Below are 13,206 nucleotides of genomic sequence, written 5' to 3'. Positions count from 1 at the left end.
TATAGTGTGGGAACCCAGATTAACCCCTTCAGGGGCACAACATTCCCCCAGTTCTGGGGCCGGAACATTCTCCTCATTGTGGAGATGGGTCACCTTCTCACCCTAGCCGTCTCCTGTAACGAGGGATGAGATTCAGTTTCGGATGGGGCTGAAATTCGACCCCAATTTCCAGGATTTCAATTTTGGTTGAAGTTGATTAATTTTGGTTCTCACCCATAATTCCTTGCACAGCCTTTTGCCCCGCTCAGCAGACAATAATAAAGGAAGGCAGATAACCCTACAGGCAGGTGCGGCGCTGGCATTTACTGGCCTGAAGGGTGGAGCCGCATCGGCTCCTCGGGTTGGCCAGAGCCCGTTAACCCTTTCACTGGCAGGAATTTTTTTTTTTAGCATACGTTTAAAAAAAACGTTTTAGGTTGAAATATTACATACCCCCCCTTTCCAAAGCAGACACCCTAGAGAAAAAAAATAGTGATGGTTCCAATTTTCTTTTTATGTTACACAACATTAGCGATCAATAATTTATTGAGTGCAAAGTTTCAGCAAAAACACACCAAAGTTAATTTTAGGGTAGACAAACAATTTTTGGGTAAAATATAAGATAAGTTGAGGTTGCACCAAAGCAAATGATACCCAACATGTCACCTTAAAATTGGGCGCACCCTCTGTACCACTATACATCTTCAATAAACACAACTGTTTACCCGTGAGATGGCAAAAAATCGCAGTACCCTATATTTTCCATAGGTGACACTTTAACCCCTTCACCCTCCTGAGGATTTCCCCCCCCTTCCTGACCAGGCCATTTTTTGCGTTACGGTACTGACAATTGACAAGTAACTGACAATTGCGCGGTCATGTAACGCTGCACCCAAATGAAATTTACATCTTTTTCCCACAAATAGAGCCTTCTTTCAGTTGTATTTGATCGCCTGTGCGTTTTTTGTTTTTTGTGCTATAAACAAAATATAAAATTTTGAGGAAAAAAAACGTTTTACTTTTTGCTATTAAACATGTTCCATTAAAAAAAAAAATTTAAATTCTAATTTCATTATAAATTTAGGCCAAAATGTATTCTGCTCCATGTCTTTGCTAAAATAAATCCCAATACATGTAAATTGATTAGTTTACGGGAAAGTTATAGTGTTTACAAATGGCGGTATAGATACTGGTAATGGCGGCAATCAGCAACTTATGGCGGGACTGCGGTGGACATTCTGACACTGGGGGGGAACTGACTTGGTGTCACTGACATACCCAGTGACACCAATACAGTGATCAGTGCTAATAAATAGCAATGACATTGTACTAATGGCACTGTGCAGGAAGGGGTTAACATGTGGGGTGATCAAAGGGTTAACTGTGTGTTGTTTTACTATGAGGCTGTGTGTGTGTTTCACTGTAAGCACACTGCTTTGTATGGTGGTGCTATGCAGAGCCATACAAAGCAGTGTGCAGGAGCTGACAGGGGAGAGATCTGTTTATACACAGGTGTCTCCCCCGTTGGAGATACACTGTGTGACGGTGATAAATCAGTGGCCCGGGACCTGGTGAATGACAGCCGAGGCCATTAATGACGGCATGAGTAGGGAGCATGCGCCCCCTATCCGGAACTGCAAAATCACGTACTTGATTTTGCACACCCGTGCTGCCCTGTAGCAGTTTTTCTGCTATAGGGCAGTGCAAAAGCAGTTAAAAATCCCTACAGGTCATCAGTTGAGAGTTACCCATGAATATCGGGCCTAGAATTATTGCTCTTACTCCGGCATGCGTGGTGATACTGTATGTAATGTGTATCGCAATTGATATTTCCATGTGTAGACGACCCTAAACTGTGTGCTTATGTTTGTATATGAAGAGGGCTGAAAAAGTTTGGGGGGGGTTGTCTAAGTGCTTGGGTGTAACTTTCATGTTTAACACTTTATTTTTCACTAAATTTTAATACACATATGTGTATTAAGGCCCCACTCACATCACTGCATTGCAAAATGAAGGCCAGGTGGGACTTTCCTTGTTCTGGGTGGACGTCATATAAATAAGATGCCTCCTGCTCTGAGGACCAATCCAGCTGGGGGGGTGGCTGGCCAGTGCCCAGTGCACAGACTCATTACCTCGCAAACGATGGGGACAGCTAGGAGACTGAGAAGACTTGTTACTCCGCAACTGACGGGGATGGCTAGGAGACTGAGAAGACTTGCTACTCCGCAACTGACGGGGACGGCTAGGAGACTGAGAAACCTCGTTAATCCGCAACTGACGGGGACAGCTAGGAGACTGAGAAGACTTGCTACTCCGCAACTGACGGGGACGGCTAGGAGACTGAGAAGACTTGCTACTCCGCAACTGACGGGGACGGCTAGGAGACTGAGAAGACTTGTTACTCCGCAACTGACGGGGAGAGCTAGGAGACTGAGAAGACTTGCTACTCCGCAACTGACGGGGACGGCTAGGAGACTGAGAAGACTTGCTACTCCGCAACTGACGGGGACGGCTAGGAGACTGAGAAGACTTGCTACTCCGCAATTGACGGGGGCGGCTAGGAGACTGAGAAGACTTGCTACTCCGCAACTGACGGGGACGGCTAGGAGACTGAGAAGACTTGCTACTCCGCAACTGACGGGGGCGGCTAGGAGACTGAGAAGACTTGCTACTCCGCAACTGACGGGGACGGCTAGGAGACTGAGAAGACTTGTTACTCCGCAACTGATGGGGACGGCTAGGAGACTGAGAAGACTTGCTACTCCGCAACTGACGGGGACGGCTAGGAGACTGAGAAGACTTGCTACTCCGCAACTGACGGGGACGGCTAGGAGACTGAGAAGACTTGTTACTCCGCAACTGACAGGGAGAGCTAGGAGACTGAGAGTACTTGTTACTCCGCAACTGACGGGGACGGCTAGGAGACTGAGAAGACTTGTTACTCCGCAACTAACAGGGACGACTAGGAGACTGAGAAGACTTGTTACTCCGCAACTGACGGGGACGGCTAGGAGACTGAGAGGACTTGTTACTCCGCAACTGACGGGGACGGCTAGGAGACTGAGAAGACTTGCTACTCCGCAACTGACGGGGGCGGCTAGGAGACTGAGAAGACTTGCTACTCCGCAACTGACGGGGACGGCTAGGAGACTGAGAAGACTTGCTACTCCGCAACTGACGGGGGCGGCTAGGAGACTGAGAAGACTTGCTACTCCGCAACTGACGGGGACGGCTAGGAGACTGAGAAGACTTGCTACTCCGCAACTGATGGGGACGGCTAGGAGACTGAGAAGACTTGCTACTCCGCAACTGACGGGGACGGCTAGGAGACTGAGAAGACTTGTTACTCCGCAACTGACAGGGAGAGCTAGGAGACTGAGAGTACTTGTTACTCCGCAACTGACGGTGACGGCTAGGAGACTGAGAAGACTTGCTACTCCGCAACTGACGGTGACGGCTAGGAGACTGAGAAGACTTGCTACTCCGCAACTGACGGGGACGGCTAGGAGACTGAGAAGACTTGCTACTCCGCAACTGATGGAGCAGGTAGAAGTCTGAGAAAACTCGTTTCTCAAGAAAATTGTATAATGTATGGCCAGCCTTACTAATCCTCAGCTGACCGGAGAAGCTGAAACGCTGCGTAACAATTGGTTCTTGCCAATCAGCTGTCCAGATTCAAAAGCAATGTGTTATGCGTTGTTTAAAGTTTAGTTGTGCGCAAAATTTAACAAAATGTTTCCGTTCTCGAAAACTAATTCTGGGGAATCTGACCTGAATCTCATCCCTTTATATATCCCCTCCACTGATGTGTCCCTTTTGAAACGAGCTCTCCCCGTCCATTGATTATCACTGGCTCCAGCAAACAGACACTGTGGCTGCTCTCAGACTCCCCTCTGTGTCTGCAGGCATAGCCTGAGAAATCTGCTACTTCTGACTCTGCATTGAAGTCTGTGGGCTCTTCGTACAACCACGCCTGTATTTTTCTGATATTAAAAAATGAAAATTATTTTGGGGCCACCACTCGTGCTGGTGAAATCAATCCAAGTACCAGGTGACAAAAAAAAGCATCTCAATGCTAAAGCTACCAGATAAAAGATTTGATTACTAAAACAAGTCAAATAATTGTAGATTGGGGTGCTGCTAGTTTCTGCAAGGAAAGCTAATTGTACAAGAAATGAATTCCACAGACAAAGTACGCTCTGTCTACATATACTGCTGATGATGCCATCCCTGAAAACTGCTGGCGCCTGTACACCATCTAAAGCTTTACGTTTTCCCCCAAACTTGTCGTTTAAAGCATTTTTGTATTCCCCGTGTTCTCATCAAGCTCCTAAAACTGAGCAAAAGTAGCTTAGAGACCAAACAGACTTTACCTGGAAAATTTCATTTCTATTCAGGCAGGTAGGACAGGATATAAGAGGTTCACAGGGTGCCAGAAACCCAACAAACATGAAGTAACCCAATCTACATGTGCCCATTCCTAATTTCCCACCAGATAATTCTCGATCAGTCTACAGAGAAACCAGTATGACCACATCAGTGAGGATGGAGGAGGACCGGAGTCACATGACTGAGAAGATACTAAACCTCACCCTGGAGATCATCTACCTGCTGACTGGAGAGGTGAGGAGGATTCTGGGAGGTCACATGACATCACTCCAATCTCTATTAATAAAACACAGACCTGACCGGAGAGGTGAGGAGGATTCTGGGAGGTCACTGACATCACTCATCTCTATTAATAAAACACAGACCTGACCGGAGAGGTGAGGAGGATTCTGGGAGGTCACATGACATCACTCTTATCTCTATTAATAAAACACAGACCAGACCGGAGAGGTGAGGAGGATTCTGGGAGGTCACATGACATCACTCTTATCTCTATTAATAAAACACAGACCTGACCGGAGAGGTAAGGAGGATTCTGGGAGGTCACATGACATCAATCATCTCTATTAATAAAACACAGACCTGACCAGAGAGGTGAGGAGGATTCTGGGAGGTCACATGACATCGCTCTGATTTCTATTAAGCAAACACAGACCTGACCGGAGAGGTGAGGAGGATTCTGGGAGGTCACATGACATCACCCTTATCTCTTTTAATAAAACACAGACCTGACCGGAGAGGTGAGGAGGATTCTGAGAATGTGACCGGATATTACTTTTCTTGCTTTAATAGAGATTTCCTCCTGTGAAGTCTGGAGATCACATCACTATCACAGTGCCTCCATGTGACTCCCTCACACCTGAGATAAACATCAATAAGAAGATTCTAGAAGTCACCAAGAAGATGATGGAGCTGCTGACAGGAGAGGTGAGCGGTGCCGGGAATTCTGGGACATTCTCCAGTAACAGACAAGGGATGTGTCTGGATGGTGACTGTATCATTGTGTGTGTCAGGATCTGTACATTATCTGTATTGTTACAATTTGTCATTTTTATTATATTCTCAGAGTCAATCCTTGAATGGTTCTAAAGTTGATGTTAAAGAAGAGATAAACAAGGAAGATGATGAGGATGGGGTGAAGAAGGAGTCAGCGTTTTTAAAAGGACACAAAGATCTGTACCAGGACACCATGATGGAGCCATCAAGTAACAGAAACCCACCAGAGAGATGTCCCCGTCCTCTGTATCCCCGGGATTCCACACAGAAAGATCACACCATCCCTCACCATCATCAGGTAGATGGATCCAGTCATGGGAACCCACCAGAGAGATGTCCCCGTCCTCTGTATTCCCGGGATTCCACACAGGAAGGTCACACCATCCCTCACCATCATCAGGTAGATGAGGAACAATTATTGGTAGTTAAGATTTATACACAGCATGTTTGTTATAATGAATGTTTATTATATTATATTCAGAGTGCAAATCTCGGGGATGATAATATTATTGGTAAAGAAGAGTATAAAGAGGATGAGGAGTATCGTGTGATGGAGGAGCTTTCAGAAGGACACAAGGATCTCTACAAGAACATTATAATGGAGTCACCTAATGACAGGAACCCACCAGAGAGATGTCCCCATCCTCTGTATTCCCGGGATTCCACACAGGAAGGTCACACCATCCCTCACCATCATCAGGTCGGTGGAGTTGAGGGTCTGGAACATAAAGTGATGGAACACTCTGACATGTGGAGACGATGTGTGGACTCTACAAGATGATATTTTCTATGTGATCTCACATCATAAATCCTTCTATTTTACAGATGTTATTTCTGCCATTCTGTTGGTTTAGGGTGAAGATCTGATGAAGATGAAAGTTGAGGGTGAAGTAGAAGAGACGTATGTGAGGGATGATCAGCAATATATGGAGGAGGCTGGAATGATGAGGACATTCAAAGAGGAGGACACTCCTACAGAGATCAGCACAGGTGAGACACAATATATTCTTCTGTTATCTCTGCTACCTCTTTATCATCAGAGATCACATGACCCAGTGCTATGCTTGTGGTTGTGTGAAGAACATGCCCTTCCCAGTCCCCATTGGTTCCTGCTCTTCTGACAAGGCTGGGGAAATGTAGAAGTGATCTGGGAGGAGGACCAAAGGACCTTTTTTAATGAAGCAGTCACAGCTGGTTGGGATATCTAGAGAGAACATCTGGTCCCTCAAACCTTCCTGATCCAGATGAATTCTTGATTTACATGAACCAACCTTTTTGTACCTATTTATCATGTTTTTATATTCTTTCCAGGACACTCCATGGAGAAACCCTCAAAGGATCATCTCACATTATCTCCAGGTTGTAAAATGGAAGATGAGGACATCACAAGAGGTTGTGCAGGAGAAATGACAATGAGCTCAGTTATCGATGGTGAACACAGTGTGGATGGACCATTGAATTCCTCTGATGCTGAGCAACCTCGCACTGCGGAGTATGGTGCCGGAATTCAGGGGAAGAAGCTTCATTACTGTTCTGAGTGTGGGAGATGTTTTCTCCATAAATCAGAACTTTTCATACATTACAGGTCTCACACGGGGGAGAAGCCGAATTCCTGCCTTGAGTGTGGGAAATGTTTTTCACAGAAATCAGAACTTACCATACATCAGAAATCTCACATGGAGGAGAAACCATATTCCTGTGATGAGTGCGGGAAATGTTTTTCACAGAAATCAGACCTTGTTAGACATCAGAGATCTCACAGAGGTGAGAAGCCGTATCCCTGTGCTGAGTGCGGTAAATGTTTTTTACAGAAATCTGCCCTGGTTGTACATCAGAGATCTCACACGGGGGAGAAGCCGTATTCCTGCCCTCAGTGCGGGAAATGTTTTTCACAGAAATCAGACCTTGATAAACATCAGAGGTCTCACACGGGGGAGAAGCCGTATTCCTGTCCTGAGTGCAGTAAATGTTTTTCACGGGTGTCCTATCTTTATTTACATCAGAGGATTCACACAGGCGAGAAGCCATATTCCTGCTCTGAGTGCGGGAAATGTTATTCATGGAAATCAGACCTTGTTATGCATCAGAGATTGCACACAGGGGAGAAGCCTCATTCTTGCCCCGAGTGCGGGAAATGTTTTTCAGAGAAGTCCAGTCTTTACAGGCACCAGAGGATTCACTCAGGGGAGAAGCCATTTACCTGTCTAGAATGTGGGAAATGCTTTTCACAGAAATCAGACCTCGCTATCCATCAGAGATTGCACACAGGGGAGAAGCCGTATTCCTGTCCTATATGTGGGAGATGTTTTCCATGGAAGTCAGACCTTGATAATCATCAAAGAACTCACACAGGAGAAAAGCCGTATTCCTGTCCTGAGTGTGGAAAATCTTTCTCTTGGAGGTCCAGTCTTTCTGCACATCAGATATGCCACACGGGAGAGAAGCCATATTCCTGCACTGAGTGTGGGAAATGTTATCCCCGGAAATCAGAACTTTTTAGACATCAGAAATCTCACAGAAGGGTGTAGGGTTGAGCCAAATGTGTCTGGGTTCAGTTCCCTGGAGGTTCACTTAACTGCTCCTTAGTTCTAACCCCAACCCTAGTGAAAGTGTTACTAAACCCACAACAGTACAATCAGTCTGTAGATGCAGTAAAATATGCTTGTTATACTCACTGTGGAACCTAAGGGTTAATCCTCTGCATTGTGTAAAAAGGTTGTTTGATCCTGTCTTCTCTGCTCCTCCTCTTGTTCAAATGTCCACCTGATAAGACAGGCTGAACCCGTAGTCACATGCTCAGTTTAGTGTGTATTGCTAGAGAGGTTTTTTTTTTTCTTGGGAGGGTGCATGTGATCAGCACAGGTCCAATCAGCGCTGTCCAGACAGAGGTCAGGGGTTCTGCATCCTCTTAGAGCAGAAAGAAAACTCCTACAAGCTTTAACCAGTGTTCTGCTGAAGTCACAAGACTGCTCTAACTGCTGATGAGAAAAGGTATTTAAAAGTTTATATTTACTAAAATAATTACATTTCCATGTTCTGTGTACTGTGGGAGACCAGATATAGTGAACGCGGGGTCCGGGGAGAGCGAGTATAGTGAACGCGGGGTCCGGGGAGACCGGGTATAGTGAACGCGGGGTCCGGGAGAGCGGATATAGTGAACGCGGGGTCCGGGGAGAGCGGATATAGTGAACGCGGGGTCCGGGGAGAGCGGATATAGTGAACGCGGGGTCCAGGGAGAGTGGATATAGTAAATTCGGGGTCCAGGAAGACCAGGGATAGTGAATGCGGGGTCCAGGGAGAGCGGATATAGTGAACCTGGGGTCCGGGGAGAGTGGATATAGTGAATGCGGGGTCCGGGGAGAGTGGCTATAGTAAATTTAGGGTCCGGGGAGACCGGATATAGTGAACGTGGGGTCCAGGGAGAGCGGATATAGTGAACCTGGGGTCCGGGGAGAGTGGCTATAGTAAATTCAGGGTCCAGGGAGATCGGGGATAGTGAATGCAGGATCCAGGGAGACCGGGTATAGTGAACACGGGGTCCGGGGAGAGCGGATATAGTGAACCTGGGGTCCGGGGAGAGTGGATATAGTGAATGCGGGGTCCGGGGAGAGTGGCTATAGTAAATTTAGGGTCCGGGGAGACCGGATATAGTGAACGTGGGGTCCAGGGAGAGCGGATATAGTGAACCTGGGGTCCGGGGAGAGTGGCTATAGTAAATTCAGGGTCCAGGGAGATCGGGGATAGTGAATGCAGGATCCAGGGAGACCGGGTATAGTGAACACGGGGTCCGGGGAGAGCGGATATAGTGAACACGGGGTCCGGGGAGAGCGGATATAGTGAATGCAGGGTCTGGGGAGAGCAGATATAGTGAATGCAGGGTCCAGGGAGAGCGGATATAGTGAATGCAGGATCCAGGGAGAGCGGATATAGTGAATGCGGGGTCTGGGGAGATCGGGTATAGTGAACACGGGGTCCGGGGAGAGCGGATATAGTGAACACGGGGTCCGGGGAGAGCGGATATAGTGATTGCGGGGTCGGGGGAGAGCGGATATAGTGAATGCAGGGTCGGGGGAGAGCGGATATAGTGAATGCAGGGTCCGGGGAGAGCGGATATAGTGATTGCGGGGTCGGGGGAGAGCGGATATAGTGAATGCAGGGTCAGGGGAGAGCGGATATAGTGAATGCAGGGTCAGGGGAGAGCGGATATAGTGAATGCGGGTCTGGGGTTTAGTAACACTTGAAGTCAATGGATGCTGAATATTTAAAGTCATTTTTGACCATTTGAAGGCTGATAGGCAAGAGATTGTCAAACAAATGGCATGGAGAGCTGGGCACTACCCAGGCGGACGTATCAATGAAATTTTTATTATGCAAAATGTCTATTCAGCAAGGATCAGTTTAATAAATACGGCTTAAAGTCAAACATTAAAAATGGACAATTCCTTTAAATATCATTCTTGTGAGATGCCTTAAGCTCGCCTGTGAGGGGGCACACCTATACGATGTAAACAAGCGACATTTTCATTAGTGGTGCATCAAAATGAAAATTCTGTTGCTGAAAATGGAAATTCAGGATGCACTTGGCAGAAAACCGAATAGGGCAATTTTTAAAAATATATATTTTTTGGAAAAAAATACACTTTAATGATTTAAAAAAAAAACAAGCACAATATATACCCCAATTTTTTTATAAAATATGAAAGAGGATGTTACGGCGAGTAAATAGATACCCAACATGTCACGCTCTAAAAATGCGCACGCTCATGGAATGGCGTCAAACTACAGTACTTAAAAATGGGTAACGCTTTCAAAATGTGTACAGGTTAGCAGTGTAAAGTTACAGAGGAGGTCTAGTGCGAGAATTATTGCTCTTGCTCTGACTTTCGTGGCGATACCTCACATGTGTGGTCTGAACACCTTTTACATATGTGGGCGTGGCCTACATATGCTTTCACCACTACGTGCGAGCACAGGGGACGGGGGCACTTTAAACATTTTTTTTTACATTGATTTATTTTTAACACTGTAAAAAAATTGTAATCAATTTTATTCTTATCACAAGGAATGCATGCGTCCCTTGTGATAGAAATAATTAGTGACAGGTCCTCTTTATGGAGAGATGTAGGGTCAGTAAGACCCCATATCTCTCCTCTGCAATGTAAAGCATTAGATCAAAAAAAGCATCTACTGCTTTAAAAAAAAAGAAATTGTTCTTTACAAGCTGCCGTAACCATAAGTGACATTGCTCCGGTCCTCCAAGGGCATAGAGATGAATGAAGGCCATCTTTCCTTCACTAATCTCTATGCCCAGTGCCGGGATCGCTCGGTGGTGTTTCAGGTAAGGCTGAGAACGACCGAGGGGTGGCAAGGAGGCGGGGTTTTTTTCAGTACCTGTATCGGTGTTTTTTTTCATATCAGCCAATGGCCGATAGGGGTGTTTTAGGGGGGAAATAGGGGGACATTTTGGTGCATCCTTACTTTTGTGGAAAAAAAGTATATAAACAAGAATCATTGGGTCCCCCAAATCAATACCTCTACCCTTGATGAGGGGGACCCATGCGCACAAAAGAGAAATTTACGTGGGGTCCAAATTTCACAACACACTCTTTGGGTGTGGTATGAATTTTAAGTGTGAACTAATGCAAAGAAAAGTGTAGGGTTCACCCCAAAATTAGCACCTGACCCTTATTCAAACATGTGGCCTGGATGGACAGGAAAAGGGGAGGCTTGTTTTCCAACTTCTGCACTATACCAGCTTACATGTCCTCAAAATGGGGAGGGTACCTTATCGGGGGATGGATTTCTCTGGCAAAGCATTTTGTCTGAGTTGACATAAAAATAAAGGACGCTGGGCATAGAGATGAGTGAAGGAAAGATGGCCTCCACTCATCTCTATGCCTAGAGAGGAGTGAAGGAAAGATGGCCTCCACTCATCTCTATGCCTAGAGATGAGTGAAGGAAAGATGGCCTCCACTCATCTCTATGCCCTTGGAGGACTGGAGCGACACCAAGGCCATTTTTGTTTTTTAAAAGCACTAGATCAATGCTTTACATTGCAGAGGAGAGATGTGGGGTCTTATTAAGCCCATATCTCTCCATAAAGAGGACCTGTCACTGTTTATTTAATTTACAGGGGATGCATGCATTCCTTGTGATAGGAATAAAAGTGATTTAAAAAAAAAATTAAAGGGACAGTGTAAAAAAAAATAAAGTTAAAAAAAAAAAGTTTGAAGTGCCCCCATCCCCCTGTGCTCGCGTGTAGTGTTGAATGCATATGTAGGCCACACCCACATATGTAAACGGTTTTCAAACTGTGAGGTATCGCCACGAACGTCGGAAGCAAGAGCAATAATTCTAGCACTAGATCTCCTCTGTAACTTTACATTGGTAACCTGTAGAAATTTTTTAAGCGTTACCCATGGAGATTTTTATGTACCGTAATTTGACGCCATTCCACGAGCGTGCGCAATTTTAAAGCGTGACATGTTGGGTATCTATTTACTTGGCATATAATCGTCTTTCATATTTTACAAAAAAATTGGGGTATTTTTTTTTTTTTTTTTTAATCATTAGAATATATTTGTTTCCAAAAAAAAAGTGTGTGAAAAATGTATTAATTTTTCAAAACCGTCATTTCGGTTTTCGGCCAAGTGCATCCTGAAGCTTCATTATGGTGCGCCACTACTCAGTTTAGTTCTAGATATATATCGCTTTGTACCTTTCTGTCCTGCATGCAGTTGGTAAAGGTCAAGTAAACATGACTACATCACACAACACTTGGCATCTATAAAGAGGATTAGCCGTGTCAGAGAAGAATGATGGAAATGGTGGATGGGCAATATCTACTGGGGATTCCCAACAGCAGAACCGACGGCTGACCACAACTGCCACCATATTTCTTTTATTTTCATGCCATTGCTGAGTCTGTCATCTACTTGGACCCTCAGATCTTTTTCCATCCTGGATTCCCCCAAAGGTTTTCCCCCTAGCAAATAACTTAAGTTCATATTTTTAACCCCCCCAAGTGCATTACTTTACATTTTTCAACATTAAACCTCATTTGCCTTGTATCTGTCCATCCCAATTTTGTATTGAGGTTCTCTTATCAGTTTCTATATCCTACTGTGAAGTTATTCCTCTACTTAGCTTTGTATTGTGAGCAAACGCTGAGATTGAGCTATTTATGCCAGCCTCCATATTGCTTATGAATAAATTAAAGCAGAATTGGTCCCAGGACAGAGCCTTGGAGTACCCCACTTACCATTCCAGACCAGTCTGACTACACGCTACAGTATCTCCCAGAAGTGAGTCCACCCCTCACATTTTTGTAAATATTTGATTCTATCTTACCACACATGAATTCACTGAGCTCCTGAGAGCGACCCATTCTTTCACAAATGTTTGTAGAAGCAGTCTGCATGCCTAGGTGCTTGATTGTATACACCTGTGGCCATGGAGGGGATTGGAACACCTGAATCACACGATTTTGAAGGCTGGCCCAATACTTTATACAGTATCTCCCAGAAGTGAGTCCCCCCTCACATTTGTGTAAATCTTTGATTCTACCTTTTCATGTGACGTAGTCAGTGTACAGCTTGTATAACATGTAAATTTGCTGTCCCCTCAAAATAACTCAACACACCTCCATTAATGTCTAAACCGCTGGCAACAAAAGTGAGTCCACCCCTAAGTGACAAGGTCCAAACTGGGCCCAATTAACCATTCCCCCCCCCCGGTGTCATGTGACTCGTTAGTGTTACAAGGTCTCAGGTGTGAATGGGGAGCAGGTGTGTTACATTTGGTGTTATCACTCTCACTCTCTCCTACTGGTCACTGGAAGTT

The 13,206-nt window shown here is 45.4% G+C and overlaps 3 protein-coding genes across 3 annotated transcripts in view; all 3 read left to right on the top strand.

The window, feature by feature from the left end:
* LOC149429920 (uncharacterized) overlaps positions 1-13,206 on the top strand; it is a 233,819-nt gene that overhangs the window by 144,499 nt on the left and 76,114 nt on the right. The window lies entirely within an intron of this gene.
* Positions 1-13,206, top strand: part of LOC149429921 (uncharacterized) — a 106,107-nt gene that overhangs the window by 44,755 nt on the left and 48,146 nt on the right. The window lies entirely within an intron of this gene.
* The window catches only part of LOC149429923 (uncharacterized), a 37,180-nt gene that overhangs the window by 552 nt on the left and 23,422 nt on the right, over positions 1-13,206 (top strand). Inside the window, exons 2-7 of the mRNA XM_089666391.1 lie at positions 4,475-4,602; positions 5,161-5,295; positions 5,435-5,764; positions 5,846-6,064; positions 6,219-6,354; positions 6,676-7,866. Of these exons, the coding sequence (XP_089522517.1) occupies positions 4,507-4,602; positions 5,161-5,295; positions 5,435-5,764; positions 5,846-6,064; positions 6,219-6,354; positions 6,676-7,866 (2,107 nt within the window). The 5' untranslated portion in view covers positions 4,475-4,506. The remainder of the gene's footprint in view (positions 1-4,474; positions 4,603-5,160; positions 5,296-5,434; positions 5,765-5,845; positions 6,065-6,218; positions 6,355-6,675; positions 7,867-13,206) is intronic.

The sequence above is a fragment of the Staurois parvus genome, unplaced genomic scaffold (genome assembly GCF_062004578.1).
Source record: "Staurois parvus isolate SC_StPar_1 unplaced genomic scaffold, SC_StPar_1.0 ptg002686l, whole genome shotgun sequence".
Lineage (NCBI taxonomy): Eukaryota > Metazoa > Chordata > Amphibia > Anura > Ranidae > Staurois > Staurois parvus.
Note: the sequence above shows the minus strand (reverse complement) of the source record. Positions and strands in the feature narration are given on the sequence as shown.